Source organism: Oncorhynchus tshawytscha, linkage group LG02, assembly GCF_018296145.1.
Source record: "Oncorhynchus tshawytscha isolate Ot180627B linkage group LG02, Otsh_v2.0, whole genome shotgun sequence".
NCBI classification, from domain to species: domain Eukaryota; kingdom Metazoa; phylum Chordata; class Actinopteri; order Salmoniformes; family Salmonidae; genus Oncorhynchus; species Oncorhynchus tshawytscha.
This window is the reverse complement of record NC_056430.1, coordinates 26,820,481-26,836,542: the sequence shown is the minus strand read 5'-3', so window position 1 is coordinate 26,836,542 and position 16,062 is coordinate 26,820,481. Positions and strand designations below refer to the sequence as shown.

Here is a 16,062-nt window from a genome sequence, read left to right as displayed (position 1 = left end):
ACATCCTTTCCCGAAGAACACATAGGGAGTTGCCAAATGCCGTGGGCTGTCCCTCAGCTTTTGCAACTAGTCCCAAATTCCAGAGCACTTTCTAACAAAATACTGTTATCCACGTTGCAGCCTTATTCTAAAATATATTAAATTTAAAACATCCTCATCAATCTCATGATGACAAAGCGAAAACACGTTTGTAGAAATGTTTGCAAATGTATTAGAAATAAAAACCAGATACCTTATTTACATAAGTATTCAGACCCTTTGCTATGAGACTCGAAATTGAGCTCAGGTACACCCTGTTTCCATTGATCATCCTTGATGCTTCTACAACTTGATTGGAATCCACCTGTGGTAAATTAAATTGATTGGACATGATTTGGAAAGGCACACACCTGTCTATATAAGGTCCCACAGTTGACAGTGCATGTCAGAGCAAAAACCAAGCCATAAGGTCAAAGGAATTGGCCATAGAGCTTTGAGACAGGATTGTGTCAAGGCACAGATCTGGGGAAGGGTACCAAAAAATCTCTGCAGCATTGAAGGTCCCCAAGAACACAGTGGCCTCCATCATTCTCAAATGGAAGAAGTTTGGAAGGGCCTTGGTCAGTGAGGTGACCTAGAACCCGATGGTCACTCTGACAGAGCTCCTCTGTGGAGATGGGAGAAACTTCCAGAAGGACAACCATCTCTGAAGCACTCTACCAATCAGGCCTTTATGGTAGTGGCCAGACGGAAGCCACTCCTCAGTAAAAGGCACATGACAGTCTGCTTGGAGTTTGCCAAAAGGCACCTAAAGTACTCTGACCATGGGAAACAAGATTCTCTGGTCTGATGAAACCAAGATTGAACTCTTTGGCCTGAATGCCAAGCGTCACATCCGGAGGAGACCTGGCACCAACCCTACGGTGAAGCATGGTGGTGGCAGCATCATGCTGTGGGGATGTTTTTCAGCGGCAGGGACTGGGAGACTAGTCAGGATTTGAGGGAAAGATGAACGGAGCAAAGTACAGAGAGATACTTGATGAAAACCTGCTCCAGAGCGCTCAGGACCTCAGACTGAGGCGAAGGTTCACCTTCCAACAGGACATCAACCTAAGCATACAACCAAGACAACGCCGGTGTGGCTTCAGGACAAGTGTCTGAATGTCCTTGAGTGGCCCAGCCAGAGCCCGGACTTGAACCCAATTTAACATCTCTGGAGAGACCCGAAATTAGCTGTGCAGCCACGCTTCTCATCCAACCTGACAGAGCTTGAGAGGATCTGCAGAGACGAATGGGAGAAACTCCCCAAATACAGGTATGCAAAGCTTGTAGTGTCATACCCAAGAAGACTCGAGGCTGTAATCGCTGCCAAAGGTGCTTCAACAAAGTGCTGAGTAAAGGGTCTAAATAATTATATAAATGTGATTAGTTTAAATGTTTATTTTATACATTTGCAAAAAAATATATATATATGTTTTTGCTTTGTCATTATGGGGTATTGTGTCAAGATTGATGAGGTGAAAAAAACAATTGAATACATTTTAGAATTAGGCTGTAACATAACAAAATATTGAAAATTCAAGGGGTCTGAATACTTTCTGAATGCACTGTAGATGCCAGAGGCAAGAATAGGAACAGCTGTTGGAATGGGTATAATTAAGTGATAATGCCAAAGAAGCTGGTGTGGAAGATATTGGCACGGGTGTTAGGGCTGTGCCTCTCCTTAATGTCAATATGCCTTGTCCATTGCTGTTCTGGTTAGTGTTTATTGGCTTATTTCACTGTAGAGCCTCTAGTCCTGCTCAATATATTTTATCCAACCTATTAGTTCCACCACCCACACATGCAATAACATCTCCTGGTTTCAATGATGTTTCTAGAGACAATATCTCTCTCATCATCACTCAATACCTAGGTTTACCTCCACTGTATTCACATCCTACCATACCTTTGTCTGTACATTATACCTTGAAGCTATTTTATTGCCCCCAGAAACTTCAGTTTACTCTCTGTTCCAGACGTTCTAGACGACCAATTCTTATTGCTTTTAGACGTACCCTTATCCTACTTCTCCTCTGTTCCTCTGGCGATGTAGAGGTGAATCCAGGCCCTGCAGTGCCTAGCTCCACTCCTATTCCCCAGGCGCTCTCTTTTGATGACTTCTGTAACCATAATAGCCTTGGTTTCATGCATGTTAACATTAGAAGCCTCCTCCCTAAATTTGTTTTACTCACTGCTTTAGCACACTCTGCCAACCCGGATGTTCTAGCTGTGTCTGAATCCTGGCTTAGGAAGACCACCAAAAATTCTGAAATTTTCATCCCAAACTACAACATTTTCAGACAAGATAGAACTGCCAAAGGGGGCGGTGTTGCAATCTACTGCAAAGATAGCCTGCAGAGTTCTGTCCTACTATCCAGGTCTGTACCCAAACAATTTGAACTTCTACTTTTAAAAATCCACCTCTCTAAAAACAAGTCTCTCACCGTTGCCGCCTGCTATAGACCACCCTCTGACTCCAGCTGTGCTCTGGACACCATATGTGAACTGATTGCCCCCCCATCTATCTTCAGAGCTCGTGCTGCTAGGCGACCTAAACTGGAACATGCTTAACACCCCAGCCATCCTACAATCTAAGCTTGATGCCCTCAATCTCACACAAATTATCAATGAACCTACCAGGTACCTCCCCAAAGCCTTAAACACATGCACCCTCATAGATATCATCCTAACCAACTTGCCCTCTAAATACACCTCTGCTGTCTTCAACCAAGATCTCAGCGATCACTGCCTCATTGCCTGCATCCGTAATGGGTCAGCGGTCAAACGACCTCCACTCATCACTGTCAAACGCTCCCTGAAACACTTCAGCGAGCAGGCCTTTCTAATCGACCTGGCCGGGGTATCCTGGAAGGATATTGATCTCATCCCGTCAGTAGAGGATGCCTGGTTATTTTTTTTAAATGCCTTCCTAACCATCTTAAATAAGCATGCCCCATTCAAGAAATTTAGAACCAGGAACAGATGTAGCCCTTGGTTCTCCCCAGACCTGACTGCCCTTAACCAACACAAAAACATCCTATGGCGTTCTGCATTAGCATCGAACAGACCCCATGATATGCAGCTGTTCAGGGAAGCTAGAAACCATTATACACAGGCAGTTAGAAAAGCCAAGGGTAGCTTTTTCAAGCAGAAATTTGCTTCCTGCAACACTAACTCAAAAAAGTTCTGGGACACTGTAAAGTCCATGGAGAATAAGAACACCTCCTCCCAGCTGCCCACTGCACTGAAGATAGGAAACACTGTCACCACTGATAAATCCACTATAATTGAGAATTTCAATAAGCATTTTCCACGGCTAGCCATGCTTTCCACCTGGCTACTCCTACCCCGGTCAACAGCACTGCACCCCCCACAGCAACTCGCCCAAGCCTTCCCCATTTCTCCTTCTCCCAAATCCAGTCAGCTGATGTTCTGAAAGAGCTGCAAAATCTGGACCCCTACAAATCAGCTGGGCTAGACAATCTGGACCCTTTCTTTCTAAAATGATCTGCCGAAATTGTTGCCACCCCTATTACTAGCCTGTTCAACCTCTCTTTTGTGTCGTCTGAGATTCCCAAAGATTGGAAAGCAGCTGCGGTCATCCCCCTCTTCAAAGGGGGGGACACTCTTGACCCAAACTGCTACAGACCTATATCTATCCTACCCTGCCTTTCTAAAGTCTTCGAAAGCCAAGTCCACAAACAGATTACCGACCATTTCGAATCTCACCATACCTTCTCTGCTACGCAATCTGGTTTCAGAGCTAGTTACCAACATATATTTGAGATTCTTCAAAGTAGCCACCCTTCGCCTTGATGACAGCTTTGCACACTCTTGGCATTCTCTCAACCAGCTTCACCTGGAATTATTTTCCAACAGTCTTGAAGGAGTTCCCACATATGCTGAGCACTTGTTGGCCTCTTTTCCTTCACTCTGCGGTCCAACTCATCCCAAACCATCTCAATTTGGTGGAAGATGGGTGATTTGTGGAGGCCAGGTCATCTGATACAGCATTCCATTACTCTCCTTCCTGGTCAAATAGCCCTTACACAGCCTGGAGGTGTGTTGGGTCATTGTCCTGTTGAAAAACAAATGATAGTCCAACAATGCGCAAATCAGATGGGATGGCGTGTCGCTGCAGAATGCTGTGGTAGCCATGCTGTTTAAGTTTGCCTTGAATTCTAAATAAATCACAGACAGTTTCAACAGCAAAGCACCCCCACACCATCACACCTCCATGCTTCACGGTGGGAACCACACATGCAGAGATCATCCGTTCATCTAGTCTGCATCTCACACAGCGGTTAGAATCAGACCAAAGGACAGATTTCCACCAGTCTAATGTCCATTGCTCATGTTTCTTGGCACAAGCAAGTCTCTTCTTATTATTGGTGTCCTTTTAGTAGTGGCTTCTTTGCAGCAATTCGACCATGAAGGCCTGATTCACGTAGTCTCCTCTGAACAGTTGATGTTGAGATGTGTCTGTTACTGGAACTGTGTGAAGCATTTATTTGGGCTGCAATCTGAGCTGCAGTTAACTCTAATGAACTTATCTGGTGTGTGTATATATATATATATATATATATATATATATATATATATATATACAGTGCCTTGCGAAAGTATTCGGCCCCCTTGAACTTTGCGACCTTTTGCCACATTTCAGGCTTCAAACATAAAGATATAAAACTGTATTTTTTTGTGAAGAATCAACAACAAGTGGGACACAATCATGAAGTGGAACGACATTTATTGGATATTTCAAACTTTTTTAACAAATCAAAAACTGAAAAATTGGGCGTGCAAAATTATTCAGCCCCTTTACTTTCAGTGCAGCAAACTCTCTCCAGAAGTTCAGTGAGGATCTCTGAATGATCCAATGTTGACCTAAATGACTAATGATGATAAATACAATCCACCTGTGTGTAATCAAGTCTCCGTATAAATGCACCTGCACTGTGATAGTCTCAGAGGTCCGTTAAAAGCGCAGAGAGCATCATGAAGAACAAGGAACACACCAGGCAGGTCCGAGATACTGTTGTGAAGAAGTTTAAAGCCGGATTTGGATACAAAAATATTTCCCAAGCTTTAAACATCCCAAGGAGCACTGTGCAAGCGATAATATTGAAATGGAAGGAGTATCAGACCACTGCAAATCTACCAAGACCTGGCCGTCCCTCTAAACTTTCAGCTCATACAAGGAGAAGACTGATCAGAGATGCAGCCAAGAGGCCCATGATCACTCTGGATGAACTGCAGAGATCTACAGCTGAGGTGGGAGACTCTGTCCATAGGACAACAATCAGTCGTATATTGCACAAATCTGGCCTTTATGGAAGAGTGGCAAGAAGAAAGCCATTTCTTAAAGATATCCATAAAAAGTGTCGTTTAAAGTTTGCCACAAGCCACCTGGGAGACACACCAAACATGTGGAAGAAGGTGCTCTGGTCAGATGAAACCAAAATTGAACTTTTTGGCAACAATGCAAAACGTTATGTTTGGCGTAAAAGCAACACAGCTCATCACCCTGAACACACCATCCCCACTGTCAAACATGGTGGTGGCAGCATCATGGTTTGGGCCTGCTTTTCTTCAGCAGGGACAGGGAAGATGGTTAAAATTGATGGGAAGATGGATGGAGCCAAATACAGGACCATTCTGGAAGAAAACCTGATGGAGTCTGCAAAAGACCTGAGACTGGGACGGAGATTTGTCTTCCAACAAGACAATGATCCAAAACATAAAGCAAAATCTACAATGGAATGGTTCAAAAATAAACATACCCAGGTGTTAGAATGTCAAAGTCCAGACCCGAATCCAATCGAGAATCTGTGGAAAGAACTGAAAACTGCTGTTCACAAATGCTCTCCATCCAACCTCACTGAGCTCGAGCTGTTTTGCAAGGAGGAATGGGAAAAAATGTCAGTCTCTCGATGTGCAAAACTGATAGAGACATACCCCAAGCGACTTACAGCTGTAATCGCAGCAAAAGGTGGCGCTACAAAGTATTAATTTAAGGGGGCTGAATAATGTTGCACGCCCAATTTTTCAGTTTTTGATTTGTTTAAAAAAATTGAAATATCCAATAAATGTCGTTCCACTTCATGATTGTGTCCCACTTGTTGTTGATTCTTCACAAAAAAATACAGTTTTATATCTTTATGTTTGAAGCCTGAAATGTGGCAAAAGGTCGCAAAGTTCAAGGGGGCCGAATACTTTCGCAAGGCACTGCATATATATATATACATACATACTTACATACATACAGTGGGGAGAACAAGTACTTGATACACTGCCGATTTTGCAGGTTTGACTACTTACAAAGCATGTAGAGGTCTGTCATTTTTATCATAGGTATACTTCAACTGTGAGAGATTGAATCTAAAACAAAAATCCAGAAAATCATGATTTTTGTATGATTTTTAAGTAATTAATTTGCATTTAACTGCAGCTCAGATTGCAAATACTTTTGATTTTCCCATGATGTCAAGCAAAGAGGCACTGAGTTTGAAGGAAGGCCTTGAAATACATCCACAGGTACTGATATCAATTTGCCTAACAGAAGCTTCTAAAGCCATGACATTTTCTGGCATTTTCCAAGCTGTTTAAAGGCACAGTCAACTTAGTGTATGTAAACTTCTGACTCACTGGAATTGTGATACAGTGAATTATAAGTGAAATAATCTGTCTGTAAACAATTGTTATAAAAATGACTTGTGTCATGCCCAAAGTAGATGTCCTAACCGACTTGCCAAAACTGTAGTTTGTTAACAAGACATTTGTGAAGTGGTTGCAAAACGAGTTTTAATGACTCCAACCTAAGTGTATGTAAACTTCTGACTTCAACTGTATATATACAGTATGTCCCCCCACTTCTAAAGCCAAAGTTGCGCCCCTGGGAATTTCTATGTCATAGATTTAGGTGGTAATTAGTGGAATAGATACAGGCTGGAATTCGGTTTTAACCAATCAGCATTAGACCTACCCGTTGTATAAATTGGGACAATGATTGACTGACCTTGTCTGTGACACTACCTCTCGGAGCAGCCCTTCTCTCCTCTATAGAAGCTCCATCTATCTATTTTTCACTGTTAACTTCTCTATCTAAGCTCTAGAAATTATTTTTTTCTGAGGTTATATGTTTTGGCAGTTACCTGTAGAAAACAATGGTTTCCAGATGGTCTGAAAACACTCATGTGTGTTTTTTGACCTCATATATTTTAGAGGATTTATTTAAGGGCCCTTAAATATAAACTCAGCAAAAAAAGGAACATCCTCTCACCGTCAACTGCATTTATTTTCAGCAAACTTAACATGTGTAAATATTTGTATGAATATAACAAGATGTGACAACTGACATGTGACAAGATTCCACAGACATGTGACTAACAGAAATGGAATAATGTGTCCCTGAACAAAGGAGTGGGGTCAAAATCAAAAGTAAATGTCAGTATCTGGTGTGGCCACCAGCTGCATTAAGTACTGCAGTGCATCTCCTCCTCATGGACTGCACCAGATTTGCTAGTTCTTGCTGTGAGATGTTACCCCACTCAAGGAACCTGCAAGTTCCCTGACATTTCTGGGGGGAATGGCCCTAGCCCTCATCCTCCAATCCAACAGGTCCCAGATATGCTAAATGGGATTGAGATCCGGGCTCTTCACTGGCCATGGCACAACACTGACATTCCTGTCTTGCATTCCTGTCCTCCAAATCAATCCCACTCCAGAGTACAGGCCTCGGTGTATCGCTCATTCCTTCAGCGATAAACGCAAATCCAACCATCCCCCCTGGTAAGACAAAACCGCGACTCGTCAATTTAGAGCACTTTTTGCCAGTACTTTCTGGTCCAGCGACGGTGGGTTTGTGCCCATAGGCGCGTTGCTGCTGGTGATGTCTGGTGTGAACCTGCGTTACAACAGACCTTCTAGCCCTCAGTCCAGCCTCACTCAGCCTATTGGGGACAGTCTGAGCACTGATGGAGGGATTGTGCGTTCCTGGTGTAACTCGGGAAATTATTGTTGCCATCCTGTACCTGTCCTGCAGGTGTGATGTTCAGATGTACCGATCCTGTGCAGGTGTTGTTACACGTGGTCTGCCACTGTGAGGACGATCAGCTGTCCATCCCGTCTCCCTGTAGCTCCGTCTTAGGCGTCTCACAGTACGGACATTGCAATGTATTGCCCTGGCCACATCTGCAGTCCTCATGCCTCCTTGCAGCATGCCTAAGGCACATTCACACAGATGAGCAGGGACCCTGGGCATCTTTCTTTTTGTGTTTTTCAGAGTCAGTAGAAAGGCCTCCTTTAGTGTCCTAAGTTTTTATAACTGTGACCTTAATTGCCTACTTTCTATAAGCCATTGGTCTCTTAATGACCGTTCCACAGCTGCATGTTCATTAATTGTTTATGGTTCATTGAACATGGGAAACAGTGTTTAAACCCTTTACAATTAAGATTGGTGGATTTTTACAAATGATCTTTGGAAGAACGGACGTTTCTTTTTTTGCTGAGTTTACCAGTTGTTTAATCAAAGCGATAGTGATGTCTAACTGTTGAGGCTAAAGTAGCAGTGTCTGTAAAAATATATTTGATACAGTATGTTTAGCTGCTTGTCCCACTCCGTTGGCAGCTCACCCAGGTGTGTGTCGGACAGAACCATGCATTATTGTGGCCAGTGCTGTGATTGGAGCCCTGGACCGTTCTGTGGACCCCTGCCACGACTTCTACAGCTTTGCCTGTGGGGGATGGGTACGGAACAACCCCCTCCCTGAGGGAAAGTCCCGATGGGGTCCCTTCAGCAGCCTATGGGAGCGCAATATGGCCATCATGAAGCACCTGCTAGGTAAGATTCCTCCTTAGGGGATGTGGAGTCCTTAGCTGCCCCCCCTCCTCACCAACCTAGAGAAATACATTCAAACAGTTATGGCCTAAACGCACCATGCGAGGCGTGTGATTTTAGAATGCATTGTTTTGAATTATAATGACCCAACCGAAGCCAGGTGGACGGGTTGTCCTCTTTGACATCGATCTCAATCAGAACGCTTCGGTTTTTCTGTTGGCACGGAAGTCACACAAAACAAATTGTCATTCACCTTTTTCTAGCTAATTTGAATGGGACAAGATTGCTTAAGGTTTTACCATACATGCTAAATTACACCAATTCATCCACTTATGGAAACAACTTCACTACAAGCAAAGATGACTAGAGATATGAACTATCCTGCTAGTATGGTCACTGTTCTGCCTGTCCCATCCTTTCCACTTGCCTCGCTCTGCTTCCTTATTGCCTCACTGTTCTTTCTACATGTGTGTTATAGTTACGTTCTCCAGCAAGAAAACCAAACATTTTGCTCAAACAGAAGGGTGAACTAACAAAGAGTCACTAACCAACAACCAAAACAAAACCGGGGGGGTTCTTATGGGGGTGTCTACTGAAAGTTGACTAGTAACAACAGCTGGAACCTAAAATTCACTCACCATGAGTGCCCACTACATTTGCTCAAGAAGAGGCTAACAAACATACTAAACTTAAAGACCGCATGCAAACAGTGGCGCAAAACGAACAGGGACAATCCGATAAAGGATTGGCTAGAAATCAAAATAGGGCGCTTCAACTTAAGCTGTTAACAATCCACATCTCTCTAGACAAATGGAGCACTGGGCCAGCCACTCTGAAATAGCACCTGGGCCTGCACAGGTGAAACACCTTCCCACTAACGAGATGGCAACCAGCACAGGTGTAACATATACTGACTATAACAAGGTGAGGCCAATCGGTGTGCCCTACGTGATAACGAGCTCTACGGTCCAAAGTCCAACCTCATACCATAAATGGAAAAACAAAAGCCTTTAACAGTTATCCTTTCATTGTAAGATAAGTTTGGATAAAACCTAACTGTAAAATGTTGTATATGACAGAGAACACCACCATGAAGGGGCTGAGCAAGGCTGAGGAGAATGCCCAGATGTATTACAAGGCATGTATGAATGAGACTAAGATCGAGGAGTTAGGAGCTCAGCCTCTACAGGAGCTTATCAATCAGGTGAGTTCACTCCTCGAGGCATCCTCATCCAGTTGTCTGACATGGCCTAATGTAGCTATAATGTCACATTTGATGTGCTAACGTGTTCTTTGCCATAGTTAACCAATTTTTGTTGTGTTTTTAATTTAATTTTTTTAATTGATCCTTGATGTATCCATTGCCCTGATATTAAGGAACTCTCAGGTTTTAAGTGAGTCGATCTCTGAAGGAGATCATACATTTTATTTTACAGACAGGAGGATGGGCCCTAACTGGCTCCTGGGAAAATAACAATTTCCAGGAGGTTCTACGCACAGTGTCAGCCAACTACCATTGCTCCCCCTTCTTCACTGTGTTTGTCAGTACAGACTCCAAGTGCTCCAACCACAATATTATTCAGGTGAGAGGATAGCCAGTCACCCCAGTGGCTCCAGTCACCCCAGTGGCTCCAGTTGATTTACATTCCTCTTTACATTTGGTAGAACATTCATCAAACATAACTTATCCTCAGATCTATTCAGAGAGGATTTACATGCACATTTACCTGCTCTTTCTTTTAAAAGGGATGTTAGAAATTGTATGGTTAATCGAAGCTGCAGTATACTGTAGACCCTGCAATACTACACTGTCAAAGCTACAGTGGAGACCCAGGCTCACTTTGCTCAGAGCACTGAAATGTTTCAATGGGGTGTGAGCTGGTAGTCATGCACTGTTACTCTTACCTACTGTACAGGTGGATCAATCTGGGCTGGGGCTCCCCTCTCGGGATTATTACCTCAACAAAACTGCCAATGCAAAGGTACTGACAGGTGGCTGCACTATGGCTCAAGGGGTTTAACTGGGTGAATGGGCTTAAAAATTGTACCATGATGAAAGACTGGGTAAGGGAGGACTTAAAACAGATCAGTGCCTTGACACAAAGGCCAGATTAAATTAGGAAATTAATTTCAGAAATTGGCACAGAACTACTGAGAAATGTATCTCGCTAGATATTTGTTTCAGTAGCTAGGTTTGCATCCAGTGGCGACAGATTTGCAGGCGAATATTCTAAAATGTACACTACCGTTCAAAGGTTTGAGGTCACTTAGAAATGTACTTGTTTTGAAAGAAAAGCAAAAAAAATGTCAATTTTAAAACAACATCAAATTGATCAGAAATACAGTGTAGACATTGTTAATGTTGTAAATGACTTGTAGCTGGAAACAGCAGATTTTGAATGGAATATCTGCAGTTGAAGTTGGAAGTTTAGCACCTTAGCCAAATACATTTAAACTCAGTTTTTCACAATTCCTGATATTTAATCCTAAAAATTCCCTGTCTTAGGTCAGTTAGGATCACTTTATTTTAAGAATGTGAAATGTCAGGATAATAGAAGAGTGATTTATTTCAGCTTTTATTTCTTTCATCACATTCCCAGTGGGTCAGAAGTTTACATGCACTCAATTAGTATTTTGTAGCATTGCCTATAAATTGTTTAACTTCGGTCAAACGTTTCAGGTAGCCTTCAACAAGCTTCCCACAATAAGTTGGGTGAATTTTGGCCCATTCCTTCTGACAGAGCTGGTGTAACTGAGTCAGGTTTGTAAGGCCTCCTTGCTCGCACACGCTTTTTCAGTTCTGCCCACAAATTTTTCTATGGGATTGAGGTTAGGGCTTTGTGATGGCAACTCCAATAACTTGACTTTGTTGTCCCTACGCCATTTTGCCACAACTTCGGAAGTATGCTTGGGGTCATTGTCCATTTTGAAGACCCATTTGCGACCAAGCTTTAACTTCCTAACTGATGTCTAGAGATGTTGCTTCAATATATCCGCATAATTTTCCTCCCTCATGATGCCATCTATTTCCTGAGGTGCACCAGTCCCTCCTGCAGCAAAGCACCCCCACAACATGATGCTGCCACCCCCGTGCTTCATGGTTGGGATGGTGTTCTTTGGCTTGCAAACCTCCCCTTTTTGTCCTCCAAACATAACAATGGTCATTATGGCCAAACAGTTCTATTTTTGTTTCATCAGACCAGAGGACATTTCTCCAAAAAGTACGATCGTTGTCCCCATGTGCAGTTGTAAACCGTAGTCTGGCTTTCTTATTGGGGTTTTGGAGCAGTGGCTTCTTCCTTGCTGAGCGGACGCATTCTGTCTCCTTCCTGAGCGGTATGACGGCTGCGTTGTCCCATGGTGTTTATACTTCCATGCTATTGTTTGTACAGATGACCATGGTACCTTCAGGCATTTGGAAATTGCTCCCAAGGGTGAACCAGACTTGTGGAGGTCTGCCATTTTTTGTTTCTGAGGTCTTGGCTGATTTCTCTTCATTTTCCCATGATGTCAAGCAAAGAGGCACTGAGTTTGAAGGTAGGCCTTGAAATACATCCACAGTTACACCTCCAATTGACTAAAACTATATCAATTTGCCTAACAGAAGCTTCTAAAGCCATGACTTAATTTTCTGGCATTTTACAAGCTGTTTAAAGGCACAGTCAACTTAGTGTATGTAACTCCTGTCCCACTGGAATTGTGATACAGTGAAATAATCTGTCTGTAAACAATTGTTGTAAAAATGACTTGTATCATGCACAAAGAAGATGTCCTAACCGACTTGCCAAAACTATAGTTTGTTAACAAGAAATGTGTGGAGTGGTTACAAAACGACTCCAACCTAAGTGTATGTAAACTTCTGACTTCAACTGTATATACACAGTATGTCCCCCCCACTTCTAAAGCCAAAGTTGCGCCCCTGGGCATTTCTATGTCATAGATTTAGGTGGTAACTTGTGGAATAGACACAGGCTGGAATGCGGTTTTAACCAATCAGCATTCAGGATTAGACCTACCCGTTGTATAAATTGGGACAATGACTGACTGACCTCGTCTGTGACACTACCTCTCAGAGCAGTCCTTCTCTCCTCTATAGAAGCTCCATCTATCTATTTTTCGCTGTTAATTTCTAGAGCTTAGATAGAGAAGTTATTTTTTTCTGAGGTTATATGTTTTGGCAATTGCCTGTAGAAAACAATGGTTTCCAGATGGTCTGAAAACACCCATGTGTGTTTTTTGATCTCGTATATTTTAGAGGATTTATTTAAGGGCCCTTAAATATAAACTCGGCAAAAAAAGGAACGTCCTCTCACCGTCAACTGCATTTATTTTCAGCAAACTTAACATGTGTAAATATTTGTAAACAAAAAATTAAAAACAACCAAAGGGACAGTACAAACCCTATAGTATGCCACTTGGACAGAAAATGAAGAAATACTAGAGAAAGAATGTGTAGCTCAAGGGATAATGCTCTGCTTGTAATAGTCAGTATTTTCCTAGTCCTGGATTGTGTTTTTAATTGAATTTAACCAACATCTCTCCCTCTGTGCTGCCTACATGGTCTTTGCAGTATCTGAATGCATACCTAGACTTCCTGGTGGAGTTAGGGGTCCTGTTGGGGGGCTCACAGGAGACATCCAGATTGCTGATGCAGGAAATTGTGGACTTTGAGACCACCCTGGCCAACATCACCATACCCCAGGAGGAGAGGAGGGACGAGGAGCTAATTTACCATAAGATCCAGGCAAAGGATCTGGAGGTTAGTCCCAGAATGACTTGCATCTCTCTGCAACTTCAGATGATCCAAACATCAACACCATGTCCACCTGCAGTATCACCAGATACAAACATACAGTAGATGACTTCCAGATTGAGCTGTCTCCAGTACAGTACTTAAGTAGTACTTTAAAGTATTTTTTACTTAAGTAATTTTGTGTATCTGTACTTTACTGTTTATATTTTTGACAACTTTTACTTCACTACATTCCTAAGTAAAATAATGTACTTTTTATTCCATACATTTTCCCAGACACCCAAAAGTACTTGTTACATTTTGAATGCTTAGCAGGACAGGACAATGGTGCAATTCACACACATATCAAGAATACATCCCTGGTCATCCCTACTGCCTTTTGATCTGGCAGACTCACTAAATACACATGCTTTGTTTGTAAATTATGTCTGTGTTGTAGTGTTCCCCAGGCTATCCTTAAAGAAAAAAACAAAAACAAGAATTGTGCCATCTGGTTTGCTTAATATAAGCAATTTCAAATGATTTTGTTTTACTTTTGATACTTAGGTATCTTTTTGCAATTCCATTTACTTTTGATACTTATGTATATTTAACACCAAATACTTTTACTCTAGTAGTATTTTACTGGGTGACCTTTTACTTGAGTCATTTTCTATTAAGGTATGTTTACTTTTACTCGAGTATGACAATTGGGTACTTTTTCCACAACTGGCTGTCTCAATCAACAAGTGTATTTTGCATAGATTGCATTTTTGGTTTAACAGTGCCTTCTCCAAGGTCTTTCTTCCTACTTTCTGTTCATACCTGCTGATTTATAAAAATAAAATGCAAATCTGTGCACGAGTAGATGTTGACAGTATCATTGTTTCTGTGTGTCGGTAGACATTGGCTCCTGCGGTGGACTGGATGCCTTACCTCACAGACGTGTTTGCTCCTGTTCTTCTAAATGACTCAGAGCCTGTGGTGGTGTACGCCAAGGACTACCTCCAGAAGGTCTCTGACCTCATTGCAAGCACTAACAAGAGGTTAGAATCACTTCCAAGCCCTGCCTTCCACTCATTTATATTTAAATGCTGATGGACAACGCTTTGTAATTAAGGTAACCATTGGGGTGATTTCATATCGATTGGAAAGGGATATTATATGAGCAGCACAGGGGACATTATAAAACGTTATGCAAACTAGAATATAACCTTTTGCTTCCTTTCCTGAAATGTTAATATGGTGTAATGAATGACTCTTCTCTTACCTGAGCAGTGTCCTGAACAACTACATGATCATGAAGGTGGTGAGGAAGATGGTGTCCATCCTGGACAAGAAGTTCCAGGATGCTGAGCAGCGCTTCTTTGAAGTCATGTATGGAACCAAGAAGGTGAGAGAGAGAGATGGGGGAAAACGACAGGGCTGTAAGCTGGCAGGGAAATTATCAATAGACCTACAGATAAGGGTACTCGAGGGGGACCAGATTTTCCTGCTGCCTCAGTCAAGAAGTAAAGAGATACTTGCTTATAGCACAGATATAAATAAATTAGTGGCTATAAAGTAAACTGTAAACAGAAATTGGCATAGATAAAACTTAATGAGATGTGCACTTGTCAGTGGCGTTAGGGGCAAACTTAAAGGGACACTTTGTGATTTTGGCAGAGGCCCTTTATCTAATGCTCCAGAGTCCGATGAACTCGTGGATTACCATTTGTATGTCTCTTCGTCCAGTATGAATGAAGTTGGAGGTAATTTTGTGGGTCAATGCCAACTAGTGTTACCCATGGTGCAATAACAAAGTCTATCTACAAGCAACGCTAGTTAGCAATTGTGCTAGCACTAGTCAGCAACTTACTTCAAACTGCACGCAGAGACATAAAAATGGTATCCACGAGTTAATCTGATTCTGGAGCAGTAGATAAAGGGTCTCTGCCAAAATCCCAAAGTGTCCCTTTAATTAAACAAGGAGCTGATAAGAAATACTTTAGCTGAGTCACTGTCATCATTAGGCACATAGCGCTTCTGCTAAAAGCTATCTGCTGTGTAGTGGGTGTTCCAGCTATCCAAACCCTTATCTGAGAAAGATCCTGTTTGCCTTGCTTTGCTCTGGAGTCACACTGTCAGAACATACCAAGAGCATTCTCGTCCTGGGGAGTGTGTGCACAATTCCTGAGACCCTCTAAACTACACTTTTAGCACCCCTCCCTTTCTACCCATCACTCACTGTCATTGTTTTCCCTGTCTCTACTCGTATCTCATTCTCTCACTCACCCGTTTCCACTCTGTTGACCTCTCCCTTTCCCCCTTCCTCTGTCTGCAGTCTGTTTGATTCTAATATTCCCTGTAATCGAGGGGAAGTTGGGCGAGAGGGCTGTCCTATTGCCGATCTCGGAGAGTCTCACAAAAACAACAGTCAGCCCTTTTAGAGGGGGACGTGCTGTCTCCCCACACTCTGATAAAGGCCTGG

General features: G+C 42.5%; 1 protein-coding gene across 7 annotated transcripts in view; it reads left to right on the top strand.

Moving 5' to 3' along the window:
- LOC112218563 (endothelin-converting enzyme 1) overlaps positions 1-16,062 on the top strand; it is a 57,712-nt gene that overhangs the window by 37,599 nt on the left and 4,051 nt on the right. For 2 of the 7 annotated variants that reach the window (XM_024379481.2, XM_024379455.2), the window contains 7 exons: positions 8,651-8,863; positions 9,940-10,064; positions 10,273-10,443; positions 10,777-10,842; positions 13,431-13,619; positions 14,496-14,638; positions 14,871-14,985. In XM_024379481.2, coding sequence (XP_024235249.1) covers positions 8,651-8,863; positions 9,940-10,064; positions 10,273-10,443; positions 10,777-10,842; positions 13,431-13,619; positions 14,496-14,638; positions 14,871-14,985 — 1,022 coding nt within the window. Of the gene's footprint in view, positions 1-8,650; positions 8,864-9,666; positions 10,065-10,272; positions 10,444-10,776; positions 10,843-13,430; positions 13,620-14,495; positions 14,639-14,870; positions 14,986-16,062 lie in introns of those variants that run through there. The other 5 variants (XM_024379471.2, XM_024379464.2, XM_042295935.1 and 2 more) reach the window with 5 other exon arrangements.